The following is a 16,397-nucleotide window of genomic DNA, read 5'->3' as shown; positions in this document are numbered from 1 at the left end:
GAGGGCAAATGTTGTTTGGTCTAAACCCTCAATCCCAAAGCACACTTTCACATTTTGGACCAGAGCTTAACGGAAGCGGATAAAGCACATCCTTTCAGCCATGAGATATTAACTTAAAATCCGTCTTTTTTTGACAAAACTTTCTTCAGCCAACTTGGTAAGTGTATCCTTTGTCTCTTCTTTTTTTACAATTTTTTTTTTTTAATATTTAACAGGCCAAAAAAAACTTTTTGGCTTCTAAGGTTCTAGCCCAAATATTTCTAGGACCGGCTTTGTTTTGGACAGCAAATCTCAACCGTCTCCCTGTCCAGATTTAAATGGCAGCTTGGGGATTGATCACAGTCGTTACTTGTCCTCTTAGTTCTCGGAATCAAGAGACTCATGATCACTTATTCCCATTGCAAATTTTCGAAGCTGGTCTCGTGCCAAGCACTTTTTCTGAAAGGGGACCCTTCAAACTCAACTTAGTAATTGGAATGGGTTGATATGTTGGATGTCTTCAAGACCACCAAATGGCCACAACACGGTCCTAAGGAAACTATCATCTCAGGCTACTAGCTACCAGTCAGTTAATCGATTATATCCACAAAATTCGAACAATCTCTCTCAATATGAATCACAACGATCTATAGCTCTTTTAGACACGACATTGTCCATAACAGTCTCTCCATTTCCATGTGTAACATTGATAGTTTTTTGGGGCAACCTCATAGTTCAAACCGTTCAACATATATATATATATATTTTTTTTTTTATTTATTTCATTCTTTTTATTGTTATGGTTGGTTACTAGTCGAAACCTTATATTTACAGTATGTTTAATGGGCTTCCTGATCTGTTTAATTTGGGCCGTTTCCAATTAAAGAATGTTGATATGAAAATTTTAAACTAGACAAACAAAAGAATATGTGTCTGTTTGTCTCTTCTCCCTTGTCTTTGTGTTTCCAAATCATTCTACAGTTGAAGTGCTTGTGGGGTTTTCCCCATGGAGCTTCCTCTCTCTCTGTCTCTCCTCATCCTCCTAGGGTTCCGGGGAGTACCACAATTCACGAGGCATGATCCATCATTTCCCCCACTTCTCCGAGCGAAGATCCCCACGTTTTGGGAATTTAAACGAACCATTCTCTTCTCTTGTAGCCCACAGAAAAATTCTAAACGACAGATCGGATTTGTTTGAAATATGCCTACTCATACATCGGAGAAGGAAGTCGCCGGAGAAGATGAGCTCAGGCGGAATCCGTATGAAGTCCTCGGCATCCCCAGCAACTCCACCGATCAGGAGATCAAAAGTGCCTATCGAAGAATGGCTCTCAGGTTCAACTTCTTGATTTTCTTGAAAAATTTACTGACTCTTAATGTACTGAGTTTGAATTTATTCAGGTACCATCCGGATAAGAACCCAAATGATCCGGTTGCAGCGGATATGTTTAAGGAAGTTACATTTGCCTATGATGTCTTGTCTGATCCAGAGAATCGTCGTCAGTATGATACAACTGCTTCTGAGGTTATATTCATACAAGTCCTGAGTTTTAATTTTGACTGGTTGATTGAAAATCAAGTTCACGTGTGATGTTTATGTAGGCTGCTGGTCAAGAAAATGAAGACCTTGAGCTTGATCTTTCTAGCTTAGGAGCTGTTAATACCATGTTCGCCGCGCTTTTCAAGTGAGTTCCTAATGCAAAACTTGCACCCACTCTCTGTTTTTTCTTTCTTTCATTAACAAGTTGACCATTTTTTTGTCCTAACACAGTAAGCTTGGTGTGCAAATCAAGACAACAGTCTCAGCAAATTTGTTGGATGAGGCGCTGAATGGTACTGTTACTACTTTGCCTCTTGCGGTTGGACAAGTTGTCTCTAGGAAGGTATTAATAATCATAGTTTTTTAGTTTTTGATTTTATTTGAATAATGTTTCGCCTCTGACATATTTGCTTTTCTCTAAACAGGTTGAAAAGCAATCGGCTCACTTTTATTCTGTTACGTTAACAGAAGAAGAATCTCAGGCTGGATTGATATGTAAAGTCCACTCATCTGCTAAAAACAAATTCAAGGTAACTCTCTTTGCCTTTCTTGATCAATAATCTGGTGGTTGTTTTTCATATTCTTTTGCTTTCCAGTTGCTTTACTTTGATCAAGAAGAGAGTGGAGGATTGAGACTGGCACTACAGGTATGGAGTTTTGTACTATTCATTTGTTGATTAACAAATCGTTTCTATTTCAATTTTACTGTCACATCTCTGAGTTGCATCACAGATTGGTTCATCAGAAAACTTTCTAATTTTGTCATGCTCATTAACATATGTGCTTTTGTTCTTTCTGCAATAGGAAGACAGCAGGAAAACAGGAAAGCTCTCAACTGCAGGATTGTATTTTTTCGGCTTCCCTGTTTACCGTTTCGATCCCAGGGTTAATTCAGTTAACTATCTTCTCTACCCTCTTTTAAGTAAAACACATTTTTATACTTATTTTGACCGCCATGTACTCAGTTTTAACTCTTCTGTTCACAGAGAGCTCTCTCAAGGGATCCAGACACTGGTTTTTTCAAAAGGCTCGACACTTTCCAGCCGCTTGAGATCACTGAACTGAAAGCTGGAACTCATGTGTTTGCTGTTTACGGTACGTTTGTTAACAGTTTTTGATAGAAATCACTAGTCCACTCTTTAGAGAATAACCTCACTTGGTTTCATTTTACTACTATAGGTGACAATTTTTTCAAAAGCGTGAGCTACACGCTAGAAATATTCTCATCTGCTCCATTCGCCAACGAGAAAGCGACTCTCCGTTCAACAGAAGCGCAGATAGTCTCTAAAAGAACAGAGCTATTGAAGTTTGAATCTGAATATCACGATGTCTTTTCACAGTTTACAGAGATGGCTAGTAAATGCGCAGGCGAAGTACAAGAAGTGAGATATATACCTCCCTCTCTTCTATTTTCTTTGTTTACCATAAAAGAACAAGTAACTGAGATTTGTTATCGTTTGCAGATTGATGAGCTTCTCAAGAGGAGGAACGAGATATGCGCAGCTTACACAACTTTCCCACCAACAAAGCATAGTTCAAGCAAGAGCTGGGGCAAGGGAAAGAGCAAGAAGAAGAGCAGTCTTTTAATGGAAGCTAGAGAAGAAGGAGAGGTCACAGTCAGGGAAGAAAATGGAGTGAAGAAGAAGAAATGGTATAATATTCAGCTAAGACAAGACAAGAAAAAAAACTAAAGAGACTTAAACTTAAGGCAAATAAGCGTAATTCATCTCTTTCTACAATATGTTTCATCTCTTTGTACGCTTTGCTGGATTCAGATTCACATACTCCTCAGCTTCTTCTTCGTCCCAAGCTCTGCTGATGTTATATGTGTCCTGCTGGTTATTGCTGACATCTTCTTCCTCACCATTTCCTGGTTTACTATATGCACTTTGGTTTCTTTCTGATTCATCCTTCCAGATTTGGACACCGCATTCAACAATCTCGAGTTCGCTGCTGAATGTAAACACAACCTCTCTGCTAGTAGATTCTTGCAATAAGTATGAGGGAAATAGAAATAAATGTTTTCTTTGAATCCTAGGAATAGCATAAACACTGATCTCCTCAATCCCTTTGCTTATACGACAACACGCTAGTTGTTCCGATTCTCTGGTTTGCTGGTTAGGAGAAATCAACACACAAACCTTGAAAATGGTGAGAGACATGTTACTCACGGGATGTATGGTCACACTATTTCCTTTGGCTTGGTGATCGAACTCTACAGGCACTTCTCCTCCAGGTAAACAAGCCCAGCCTTGAGCAAAATGTTCTGTTAAAATTGCTGTCCGTGCTTCTCGGTCCAGTTTGAAGCAGTTCGTGTAATCGAGTTGCGTGTATGGAGTGTCATAAGGACAAGTAAGTCCCTCCTTGGGTTCACAATCTTCCCTGAGTAGTGAACTTCTGCAGCTGTTTAGATAAAGTTCTACCCGCTGGAGACTTTTCTTGAAATATGGAATCCTCTGCTCACCAATGCAGCTTAGGTGTAGATGCTTTACACTTTGGGGAAGATGTGTTAAGGACTTTAGTTTTCCTTTGCTGGTTATGGTGAGAACACGAAGACGAGACCAAAGCCTGATAGACTCAGGCACTTGGTCTAGTTCCTCGACTGAGATAGAGAACTTTGAGACGTTCCTAGAGATGTCTGGAAAGTTTCTCAATCTTTGGCATGCAGTCATATCAACCGATTCAAGAGATGCCAAGTTCATGTAAGCTGGAATGACTTCTAGCTTTGTGCAGGCAAACATGCTCAACGCTTTTAGCTTGTGAAGATTTGAAAAAGAGGATGGAATCTCTACCAGACTCTCGCAGTCATTCAGATTTAGTCTCTCGAGATTTGTTGCATTTGAAAGATCTGGGAGTTCTTTTAAATGACAGGACATTGCCAAATCCATCTTCTTGAGATTTGTGAGGGGCTGAAACCAAAATCAGACACCAAACAGTAAACAGAAGACCATCAGAACATGAATAGAAATTACACATGTTAAAATGGGCCTCAACCTAACAAGGTTAATCCTAATCCTGCATCAAAATTTGTAACCATAACCTTGACTTTTGAGACATGGTTAAAATAGAGCTGAACATAATCAACACATAAGCTTTGTAGGGTTAAGTTTCTAGCTCATTATCATTTTGTACAATATATAAATATTAAAAATTAAAATTCATATGATTATGTAAAACATGGAGAATTTTCACGTCAAAACAGCACAAAAATTAGTTTTCCGCCATTTTTTTTGTTGCCAAACTACAAAATTGAGTTTTTTTTGCCAAACCACAATATTGAGTTTTTTTGGCCAAACCGAAAAATAGTATTCCCGCCAAAATTACAAAACAGAATTTTTCTGCAAAAACGTGAAATATTATTTTCCCGCCAAAGCGAGTTTTCCGTCAAAATCCATTTTCTTGAGATTTGTAAGAAGTTGAAACCGAGTCCAAATACCAAATAGCAGAGAGAAGACCATCAAAACATGAATAGAAAGTACACATTCATATATATATATATATATATATGTGTGTGTGTGTGTATATGTTCAAACTAAATCAAACCTGAGATCCTTCCCAGAGCTTCTCGAGCTGGCTATCGCGCATATTGAGTTCGACCAGATTTTCGAGATGAAATCTCATAGGGAGACTCTTTCTTGGGTACACCTCCCAATGTAGTAACTTAAGACGAGGTGGAAACTCCAAGTCCTGAGGTATGCACACTATGTCTTTTTCACAGTGTTTTCTTTTGTGGACAGTCAGGAACTGAAGGTTACGCATTCTTTTTAAAGCTCCCTTGCTTACAAACACTTCGCCTGTTTCTGATGTATCGAAATATATGCCACACACTGTTCTAGTCCCCTAAACCATTCCCAAAATAGTAGAATTTGTTAGCACAATAGGTAAGCTGTTATCAGTAAATGAGTTATCTAAACTTTAAAAGCCACAGTCATTGCTAGACATATTTTATAAACCATATTCCAACGTAGAAAATATTATTAAGATATTTATCTTCACCAAATTTAAGTAATTAAGTTAAACTAACATATACGAGAAAAGAAAGTGAAAAAGAACTTACTGTCTCATATTCAAGAACATCACAAATCTCACGAGGATCAATTAAAATGTGGCGTTTCCAAGGTTCTTGTCTTTGAATGACTTGTCTAGCCATTTGTTGTAGTAAGCTGTGCATCACTATTTCTCCATTGGTAGATATGTCTATGAGAGATCTATTGACTAGGTTTCTCAACCCATGTTCAACATTCAAATTACAGTCATGGAGCATGGATTTTACGTAATCTTGGTCTTTGTTGTTGAAAAATATAGCAATGTGAAGAAACAGAGCTTGATCTTTCTCATGTAAAGTCTCATATCCGACTCTTAATACTCTCTCAAGATCTTCATCAAGACTAGTTTCTAGCCTATGGATAATAACTTCCCATTCATCCCCACTTTTCCCACCTAAAGATGAGCCCACAACACGTAGACCTAACGGAAGATTACCGCAAAGCTCCGCTACTCTTATTGCCAGCTTTTCAAAACCATATTTTGGAGAGTTTCTTCTAAAAGCATATCTACAGAAGATCTCAAGAGCTTCTCCATTAGATGGAAAACCCACATGGTATGTATTGGTAATGCCATATCTTTCCAAAAGCTCTTGATCTTTCGTAGTCACAATAATCCTACTTCCGGAACCAAAATGATATATATCTTTAGCCAGAGCATCTAGCTGATCAAGACTATCTACATCATCAAGAACGATAAGAACCTTTTGGTTGCATAACCTTTCACTTATCACATCTAAGTGACATACATTTATATTGGTTTGGTTCAAAATGTGCAAAAGAAGCTCTTCTTGTAAACGCAGCTTTGAACCATGGTCACCACAACCAATATTCCTATAACTTCCTCCAACATTTTCCATGAAATATCTAAGCGGAAAATCAGGAGAGAGTTGGTTGTATAAAGCTCTTGCAATGGTAGTTTTACCAATACCCGCAGGACCAGAGATTCCTAAGGTCATAGGTTCATCATTTTCTAAAATTAACAAACATTGAATCTTCCCCAAATGACCCTCAAGTCCTACCATCCCATCAAAATCCCTAGATGGTGTAGCATTTAGATTGTCTGAAACATTTAAGGCAATCTTCTCAATCATTTTTGCTTCATTGTTCCTAAAGAAAAAAAAAACAAATTTGAAGAAAATAAGGTATGAAAACACATATAAGTTTCTCAAATATAATGTTTCATTTTATTCATTTATTTTTAAAGCCATCAAAGGATAACAATTGGACACGTTAGAATTTAATCTCTTACAAATGTTTAAGAGTGAAAGATTTTTCTTACATTCTCTCATATATTTTATTATTTTTATGTATATAGGAAACATAGACTCTTGACAAAATGATGAGAATAACTCCAATAGGGACTCTCACCATGAAATTCTTGAAATACATATATATATATAAGTTTTTTTTCTAAACTTATAAGTTTAATATTTAATTATAATTATTTCCAAAATACTGAAAATCCAACCCAAAGGAAGATATTTTGGATCAGATTTCCCGTAATTTTAAGATATTCATAATTAAATACTAAAATATATACATACATTTATGTATTATATGTATTTTAAAAACTTCCTGGTGAGAACTCTACATTGAGATTGCTCTCATATGAGTGAATCATCTTTTTAAATCACTGTAGTGAATCAATTGAGTGAATAACTCACCCATTTGTAATCTAGCAACATAAAATGGCTGGATAATTTTATATTTGCAAATTTTTAATTTAGTTTGAAGCGAAATCCTACGTGTAAAAAAATTAGTTTACCATTCCAGAAATATATTGATAAGTAAAAGGTCCCTAAGTAAAATACTAATTAGAAATTTAGAACTTTAATAAATCAAGGGTAGAAAACAAGAACAAACCAGTTCACAGAATGTTCTCCGGCTATATTGGCGACATGGGTCAAAGCGTGAATCCATTTATGCACCTGGGTCTCTGTTTTCCCTTCGCAAGTTTCCTTGAAAGTCTTACCAAACTCTCCCATCTGTTTCCTCACATCACATGGATCCACTTTGTAGAAAACCGTCATCACTATTTGTCCCGCAGATTCTTGACACTTCAAAATCTCCAATAGCTCATTCAAACACCAACTTGAAGAACCATAGTTCTCCGAGAGCACCACGATTGAGATTCTTGACTCTCTTATCGACCGTATGAGTTCAGTACCGATCAGTTTGCTTCTCTCAATCCCTTCATCGTTGAACGCTATGATCCCGTTGTGTTGAAACTGCTTTTTTAAATGACTCATAAATGTTACACGAACATCTGGTCCGTGGAAGCTCGGGAAGACGTTGTATCTCCAGCTCCGAGAAGAAGACGCCATAAGAAATCAAAAGGGTAACTAAGACTTTGATGACAACATAATCAAATAGTTCAAGCTATATGAGTTATGAACAAGTCAGTATATTAGCAGCGCAAACGCGTAATGAGAGAAGAACTTTCTCTTGTTTGAAAAAGGTCGGTCATTGTTAGAGATGGATGGTCTTGGTAGTATTGACTGAGTCCAGTTCAAACAACATAAGAAAACTTTGATAACAACTCTAGGTGTGGAACCTTTTTCAAATAAAAGGGGTCCTGCTTAAAAAAAAGATTATCTTCACTTTTACATTTGTAAGTTAATACACGCATATCAATGGCCATGGGTAAAAATCACGTTAGGGAATTCAAAACCTCTTTAACTTTATTTTTCACTACAACCCACATGAATTGTGATTTTTACAATCATTTTTCCAGCGGTGACTACACTTCCAAATTCTTCCGTTTGACTAGTTGTGATCCAAACATTTATTATTTTCCGTGTCTTGACTATTTCTTTCTACTTGCCGACGCACATATGTGTTTTTAATCTACTTCCCAAAGACATCTCCACATTAAAAAAGCAATCATTCGTCTACTGAACTTAATGTAAAAAAAAAAAAAGCAAGCCACTACTTTTTTTTTTGATAAAATGTTAATATTATACCATTTTTGAAATTTTCACAATGCTGCAAACAACTTATTACACGAGAACAAACAACAACATAACACAAGTCGAAAATTAACCCCTCAAAAAGACCGATAAGAAGCAAAATAAAGTTGAAGGAGCGAAGGGCCGGCTGGAGGTGGCGCTGGAACGGAGAGAAGCCGGTCACGAAGTAACCTGTCGAGTGCATGATGAAGGTCACTCGTAGAGGAAGACACTGAAGTAAATATGCGGAAATTTCTTTCTCTCCAAATGATGTAAATGATGGATTGAAAGAAGAGCTTGAGAAGTGTCACTTGTTTGCTGCATAGGGTACGCCTGGATGCTGCTATCCAAGCTGCTGCAGCGTGGAGGTCAGCCAGTGGGTTAGGTAGAATACCAGAGGCAAAACTCAGCCAAAGCGCAGAGGAGACGCTGCACTCAAAGAACAGGTGATGGTGCATTTCCACTGCCGAGGAGCAGAGCACACACTGATCTGTGACATTTAGTAGTACCATATGTTTCCTGGTTTTTAGAAGTTGTGATAGGACATGTAATTGTTTCTTTTGTATTCTTATAATTGGTCAAGTACACTAAAGTCTGGTTACTCTAACTACATGGAGTGATTAATTGAGCGATTGTTTTTAATGGTTTCTATTTAAACAATAGCTGACGGACTTCGGGATCTCATCTCCTCCACATAAAATTACTATGTCGTGTAGAACATTCTTATACAGTATAAGTAAGGGCATTGAGCTATGAAACGGTAACGTATTGAACGTGTAAAGCTGCTTATAACGTCCCAGTCCCACATCGATAAATGTAGGGATGAGTTCTGTTGTTTATATACAGAAAGGTTTGGTCACGATCTTATATTAACAGATGATCTGTAGTAAAGCCTCGTACCACCGTAGCCTGGTTGCCTAATTCAGATGACTGCACTTTTGTTCTTGTTCTACAGTTTTGGAACTTTTGATGTTTTGCAACTGTTTCATACCTCAATTGTGACCATCCGATTTCCACATTGATCCTTTTATGGGTTCCGTCAAGGAGACGGAGAAACTTAAAAACCAGCATTTGATGATTGTCATTATAGTTTTGAAATGTGTATCCTCTGTTTAACTTCAAACCCCTCATTCAGACTGTTTATTGGATTGTTAGTTTAGGTGAATTTGTTATGTGGTTCGAGGACTTACATAACCTTTCAATATTGATTTTTGTTGTGATATGGAATTCTTGTCCGAGAGACGAGGCAATAAAGGATTGGTTTGGTGCTTATGTGTTCTTGCAAATGATTGAGCTCTTAAGTTGAAAGATCCTGAGACTCAGTTTTCTAGATTAGACGGTGACCAGAAGGATTGTTTGAAACTCTGTTAACAACAACAGGTTCATTCACAAGAACGGTTTCTAGATGGTCTAGTAGCTCCTTGGCTTGACAAGAACCAAAGTCGAGGTGATGCCACACCAAAGCACTTTTTTCACTGCCTAGTATTTGGTATTACCGTATTAGTTTATTGAAGGAAGATAAACGATGGCGTATCTGGAATTACCTCATTTACTGGAGAAACGATGGCGTATCAGGTGTATGAAGCTGTTTTATTTCTCCCACATCGTTAACTAACAGAGAAATTCTGATGTTTATATAACGAAGCTAAGAAGGTATAGGACACGACCTTACTTGAACAGGATCTGTTCTATAGGCTATACCTCTGTATCCTTGATTTCTAAGGAGAGACAGGCCCTTAAACCTGGTTGATGAATCATGTCCGTGCGATCTGAGTGTGATTAACGGCTACGATTCTCCTAGGGGTCTCTGCGCTGTAGAGGATCGCTATCCGGATAGGTTTGACCTTTCCGGAGTGGTCGCACGGTTGTCTGACAGGCCTTTCTTTTTTGCTCTGTTTAGCTGATACACAAAAGGAGGGTGCATAGTATCTCTGTGTATAATCTCATAATAATTTCCACAATTTTCTTCCGTTCAAGGTCAGAAGACTTTTTCGACCTGCATATCGTCACAAAATATGTCTTCTAAGTTTTCTTCTTTGGCAACAAAAGTTTCATCAAACTATAAGAATTGAGACCCTATAACTCAGACTTAAACACTCTCCAACTTATGCGAAACACAGAAATATGATGCCACATCATCTGTAATAATGTAGTGACAGTGTTAATTCCATGACTTATGCTTCACAAAATCAAACATAGTGATGGCAGAATACATTGCATCGGCTACAGCATCAACGTCTGAAGGATTTAACCTTGATGGCCCTAGATCAAGAAGGCGAGCAACCAAATGAAGTCAAGCGTGTGGTTCGTGGGATGAGAATCATTACTTACCCCAAGAGATAACATACATACAGACTTCTCCAAACAACAGGCTCATAATCTTGGTAAAAGAGCGAGATCCATCTGCCAATGAAACAGGTCATAAACACAATAACATTACAATTGAGTGACATTTTTAATCTACTGAGTTTGATAAAAATAAATAATCAGTTAAGTTAGTTTATCAATGGTGGGTGTTTCTGGCTTTTCCACGTGTTATACCATCAGGTCGGATAGATTGAGAGAGATTGGCTTTGATTTGTTTTATTAGATCGAGATAACTAAAACGATGACGTATGTGGCATTAGTGCTTTGAGCTTAGAAACGGCAACGTATAGGATAGAGCATGTGAGGTTGTTTATTTGTCCCATATCGGTAATGTACAGAGCAGTCCTGTTGTTTATATCCCAGAGAGATGGAAGCAGTGGTCACGACCTTACTTGAACAGGATCTGTTCTATAGGCTCGTACCTCTGTATCCTTGATTTCTAAGGAGACAGGCCCTCAAACCTGGTTGATGAATCATGGCCGTGCGATCTGAGTGTGATTAACGGCTAGGATTCTCCTCGGAGTCTCCGCGCTGTAGAGGATCGCTATCCGGTTAGGTCTTTACCTCTCCGGTGTGGTCGCACGGTTGTCTGACAGGCTTTCCCTTTTTTGTTCTTTGCCTTTCTACTTTGGTTCCTTTTTTGTTCTTTTGCAAAAACAAACCCCGTCGTGTTTTCTTCCGACTATTTTAAAACTTCTCTTCACCAACCATGAATCGTTCTGATCTTGAATTAGCGTGATGTAGATTGATAGCTTCGGAGAATTTATGCCACTTACAGATTTCTTTATTGTTGTTACTTGAATCGACTACTGGGTTTTGTTAGGGTGGTGGAGAGATTTAAGAACTAGTTTATGTGTCCTGCTAACTTCAAACTCATTCAAAGTATCTTGGCTTTAGAGTGATGAGATTGTTAGCTTATGTATCCTGCTTACTTGAATTACGTGGTTCGGGGCTCAATGTGTTATTGCAAAACATTTAGCTGTACCTCTTATGTTGAGAAGATAATGACTTATGAGCTGTTTGGTTCGGACCTAAAGAAGCCAAAATGTGTCTTGCTTATAAAAAAACTTATTTTATTCTGAGAGAGTACAAGAAGTTGTTTGCTTTAGGAAAGCTAGTATGGTTGCCATTGATGAGAGTTGCACGTTTTTACTTTCAAGGCATAAGCCTCAATAGAGTCACCTGGTTTTGTTATCACAGAAAGTCTCTCGGTGATATTCTTTGGTTAAGATTAGTTACTACCAAACCTTAAACCATACAAAATCTATTCATCTTTAGAGTTATTTAGTTCAATTGAAACATAATCTCCAATGATGAAATCTCAAAAATGTTATTGTATGACATCAGTACTTCTTCCCCTGAGCCAAGTTTACTCGAATCGCCCGACCCTCTAGCTCGAGCCCATCCAGCGATTCAAGCGCCGTCTCCATTTCAGCTTTGGAAGAGTAACACACAAAGCCATAACCTCTTGACTTCCCAGTGTCTCCATCATACACAACTCTAGCACCAACCACTTCTCCACACTCTCGAAACGCTCCAGCTAACGACTCCGGAGTGACTGTCCACGACAAGTTACCAACAAACAGCTTATACTCTGTTTCTGGGTACAGAGGTTCTTTGTTAGGCTTCGGTTTGTCTGCAAAGTTCACCTTCAACGTCCTACCAAGATACTCCTGAATAAGAATAAACAATGGAAACGTTTACTTTTATGTTTGTAACGCTTCACACCTTTTTTTTTAACTTTCACTTACAGTTCCATCGAGGTTCTCGATGATGACGTTGCAGTCTTCGACGTTGCTCATCGTCACGAAGGCGAACCCGCGGCTCTGTCCTGTGTCTCTGTTGTAAAGAACCTCGACGAGCTCAGGGTTGGCGAAGTCTTGGATGATCTGAGCGAGTGTTGCACTGTCGACATTGTAAGGAAGGTTCCCAAAGTAGAGCTTAGTGTTGATGGTCGCAGGAGGACTGTCGTCATCAGCAGCTGTATCGTCCTGTTTGACGGCGATGGTCTCCGGCAGGGCTCTGAATCGCCGAGAACTGTTGTCACGTGAGGAGATCAAGAGAGGTTTTGGAGGCGACAAGTTGAATCTAAGGAGTGTTTGGTTATATGATTTGTTGCGGCGAAGGAGGAGGCTTGGTTGATCGTAGAGTTTGAAGCAGGGAAGTGTTAGTGTTGAAGCTGCCATTTCTCTCTCTCAACACAGAGACAGAGAGATTGGCTTAAGACAGAGATGATTCTACCCACAGAGAGATTTTGGATAAGGCCAAAAAAGTGATTGGCCTATCATAACAAATGGTTATCAACTACTTGGTTATAGGGGTTATTCCGGTATTGTTCGATTTAGAAGAATTTTCCGGTTATGTTTAGAATTTTTCTAGGTTCGTAGTCATATTTGGTTTTTTCTGTTTGTTTGGTGTAATTTTTGGTCCTATGTTTTCTTTTTATTAGATTTTGTTTCCAATGAAATTTGTTTTTCGCCAGCTTTATTTTGAAAAAACTATCTCTAATTTTCGATAAAAATTATAGAAAACAAAAATATATGTTTTATAATTGGGTTTTCTGTGCTTCATATGGTATAAAACTATAAACGAATATGTTGGGTCTTTTAGCCGTAACTTTTTAACAATTTGGATTTACTAGGGTTTATTCCATTAATTTGTTAGTAAAATTGGCCAAACAATCAAAGCTTAAGCAACAAAAAAAAATTGGCCAAACAAAAAATATATAATAAAATAGTCTTAGAGGTGATTGGTTAGACCGTAGGAGCTGACTTTAGTTTTAATATTAATCTACAATCTTTAAATTACCAATTATGATTTATCTTGTTTTTTAAAGTTAGAGCCAAAAAATAAAAAAAACAGCGGTAAAACCTTATTTTCTAAAGTCCCATTTTTTTGGCCGTAGAAAATATATTGTTGTATCAATCAATTTTAAAGCTATATCACTTATAACTAAATCAAAAAATTCTACAGCCTAAATCCTGCAGTAAAGTTTTAACAGTTACAATCCAACCAATCACCCCTCTTGTGTATGATTGGTAGTGACTGTAGGTGTCTACACCCCCTATTTATTTCTACTTCACTAAATTCATAACAATCAAGCTTTAATTTTTTTTAAAAAATCACAACTCTTGAAATAACCTACAGTGAAATAACCTACAGGCTCGCTAGCTGTACAAGTGTTCACTAGAGCCAAATATCAATAGCAATTTTTTGAAGCATTCTATAAAATTCTACAGCAATAAAATCACAACAAAAAATATGTATTTTCTACGCCAAATTTTTTAAAACTACAGTTATTACTGAATGAACCCTAAATCATTAGTTGGATTTGGGTTATAACTTCTTTCAATTTGTCTAACGAAATGTAAAATTTATTTGGATAGTAAATATTATTTCCAATTTAGTCTAGGTTTGATGTGCCATCGTTCTTTTTGTTTTCTGTTAAAACGAATCAAAATTAATATAATCAATTTATTTCAGTTTGATTTAGATCCAAAAGAAATATTTACAGTCTTTTAGAAATTATACTTTCTAGGTATAAGAAAACAAAACAATAGTTTATTTACATATATATATATAATTACAAAATAATCCAAAGTAAGTTTGTTTTTTTTTTTAATTTTTAAAATAGGTTTTCCATAAATGCTTGGAAGGATGTGTTTACCTACCAATGATCATTCCGACTCGATGCATTTCTTACAACCATTTATAGCTCACAAACATCCAAATCAAAAGTTCTTGGACTCATCTAACAAATGTCTTTGAATTTTATCCTCTTGCTACTGTTTTATTTCAAGAACTTGTCTAAACATTAAGGAAAAACGTACAACAAAACATTTGTTTTACACTTCCTTATTTTCGATCGATTTCTTAATCTGGAGAACTTATATACATTGACAAGACAAAAACGGACTCGGTTCTTAATCTGTAAGGAGTGGTTTGATATTAATATATGTAATAACCAGAAAGGAACCTAAAAGAGGAGATTATTCAGGAGAGTTTATATCTCTTTCTTTTGAGATTTTGTATCTTCGGATGATCCACACAGAGACTCTGTTTCTTGTCCCTAAAGCAAAAACTAAAACAAACATCAGCTTGTAGCTTCAGATATGCTCTGCAATGATGGTCTCCATGTTTTCGATTTCGACGATCCTGAGCTCGTTAACACTGCACGTTGCTTCTCATCATTCGTTTCCTATTAAAAAAAAACACACTCATTAATTGATATATAATTACTTTCCAATAAAGCTTAATCCTTAAGCTAAACACATTATTACACTCGAGTAAAGATTCCATACCAGATTCTGATTCTGATTATTCTCGGATTCTTCAGCAACCTTCTTCTCTAGAGATGTCGGATTCTTCTCTTCAGTCGTTTCCCTCTGATGCTTCTTTGTCTTCGCGTACTTCTTTGCTCTTAAAACTTTCATAACCTCTGGAAATAGTTAAAAAAAAAAACATTTGAAAGCAAAAAAAAGCTAAAAAGAGATTTAAAACTTAAAATAAAACATAAACTCAAACCTTGTGAAGTGATGAGACGGTAAGCATGACCAAGTACAAGACTCTCCGTTGGTCGAAGAAGTTTCACACGCGTGAACTTCACGACCCTTCTCTCACTCTTATCATCTTCCACCGTCTTGGTCGTCGTCGCCGGAACATTCGTCTCCGGTAATGGAATAATAAGAGAAACATAGTGACCAGGATACATACGCATGATCTCAGCGACGGGTACAGGACCGTAATATCTATCGAGTTTCCCGTTGGGATGCTGTACAACCAACGCCGCCGCATCAACCGCCTGACAATTTCCCATCTCGTCCTCAAAAAAAAATTGTTATGATTGAGAGAACAAAAGAAAACAGAGTATAGAGAATGAGAGAGAGAGAGTCCGTGAAGGAAAAGAGTCTTTTTCGGGACAGCGTGAAGGGTTAGGTCCACCACAAACAGTTCAGCTTCGCTTATAAAAACATGTGAAACCCAAAATCAAGATCACTAAAATCATCAGTGATGCTGTTATTATTTATTAATTTTATGTTGTGATTATTTTATTGGACAGTCATTAATAGAGAATAATATTAATAATGGTTTGTAACAACATTGTTGCAGATTTGACTGTTGTTGCCGGGGCCATCTCCGACGTTTATTTCTTTAGTTTGGTGTTAAATGTAATGGAATAGAGTCATGTATAGGATTGTCGGAAATTAAATAGTTGATTACAACGGGTGGGTGCCGGCACCGGAGATCAGGGACCGATGATTTTGACATTTTTGTTTGTGTTTCTACTGTTTTAGAATAATTTTGTTTTATTAATTAGTTTGCATTTAATTTTCTTTTTCTTTTCAGAGGTTTTTTTTGTAAGAACAATGAACACATAGACACAAAATACTAATGAACAAGATTCTCTAAATAACGGTTTTTTTATTAGAAATCTCTTAGACAAATTACACTCTTTGTTTAATCATATTTACTCGACTTCACACTTGTGAATCGACACTGAGCAATTTCTAATCTACC

The 16,397-nt window shown here is 37.1% G+C and overlaps 4 protein-coding genes and 2 non-coding genes across 6 annotated transcripts; 3 read left to right on the top strand and 3 right to left on the bottom strand.

Annotated features, from left to right (window-relative positions):
* The first annotated feature begins 196 nt into the window (after positions 1-196).
* Positions 197-3,423, top strand: LOC106376600 (chaperone protein dnaJ 39). The gene is made up of 10 exons (XM_013816691.3): positions 197-1,314; positions 1,381-1,504; positions 1,582-1,664; positions 1,751-1,862; positions 1,945-2,049; positions 2,116-2,166; positions 2,324-2,413; positions 2,506-2,614; positions 2,699-2,901; positions 2,983-3,423. Exons 1-10 carry the CDS (start codon positions 1,181-1,183, stop codon positions 3,208-3,210), a joined length of 1,239 nt encoding a protein of 412 aa, XP_013672145.2. The 5' UTR covers positions 197-1,180; the 3' UTR covers positions 3,211-3,423.
* On the bottom strand, positions 3,150-11,919 carry LOC106376599 (disease resistance protein RML1A). Its single transcript, XM_013816690.3, has 6 exons — positions 10,845-11,919; positions 10,215-10,509; positions 7,429-10,124; positions 5,577-6,672; positions 5,063-5,359; positions 3,150-4,428 (listed from the first exon to the last, which is right to left on the bottom strand). Exons 3-6 carry the CDS (start codon positions 7,887-7,889, stop codon positions 3,265-3,267), a joined length of 3,018 nt encoding a protein of 1,005 aa, XP_013672144.1. The 5' UTR covers positions 7,890-10,124; positions 10,215-10,509; positions 10,845-11,919; the 3' UTR covers positions 3,150-3,264.
* Positions 10,176-10,392, top strand: LOC125593775. Its single transcript, XR_007329667.1, has one exon. It is a non-coding gene; the product is annotated as a small nucleolar RNA U3 (small nucleolar RNA).
* On the top strand, positions 11,263-11,479 carry LOC125593769. Its single transcript, XR_007329660.1, has one exon. It is a non-coding gene; the product is annotated as a small nucleolar RNA U3 (small nucleolar RNA).
* A 209-nt stretch (positions 11,920-12,128) lies between the features above and the next one.
* Positions 12,129-13,166, bottom strand: LOC106376601 (29 kDa ribonucleoprotein, chloroplastic). The gene is made up of 2 exons (XM_013816692.3): positions 12,632-13,166; positions 12,129-12,553 (listed from the first exon to the last, which is right to left on the bottom strand). Exons 1-2 carry the CDS (start codon positions 13,064-13,066, stop codon positions 12,224-12,226), a joined length of 765 nt encoding a protein of 254 aa, XP_013672146.2. The 5' UTR covers positions 13,067-13,166; the 3' UTR covers positions 12,129-12,223.
* A 1,541-nt stretch (positions 13,167-14,707) lies between these two features.
* Positions 14,708-15,872, bottom strand: BNAC09G14830D. The gene is made up of 3 exons (XM_013816693.3): positions 15,405-15,872; positions 15,182-15,318; positions 14,708-15,078 (listed from the first exon to the last, which is right to left on the bottom strand). Exons 1-3 carry the CDS (start codon positions 15,694-15,696, stop codon positions 14,974-14,976), a joined length of 534 nt encoding a protein of 177 aa, XP_013672147.1. The 5' UTR covers positions 15,697-15,872; the 3' UTR covers positions 14,708-14,973.
* Positions 15,873-16,397: the final 525 nt, after the last annotated feature.

Source organism: Brassica napus, chromosome C9, assembly GCF_020379485.1.
Source record: "Brassica napus cultivar Da-Ae chromosome C9, Da-Ae, whole genome shotgun sequence".
NCBI lineage: Eukaryota > Viridiplantae > Streptophyta > Magnoliopsida > Brassicales > Brassicaceae > Brassica > Brassica napus.
The sequence above is the reverse complement of the archived record's forward strand: the minus strand, read 5'-3'. Positions and strand labels throughout refer to the sequence as shown.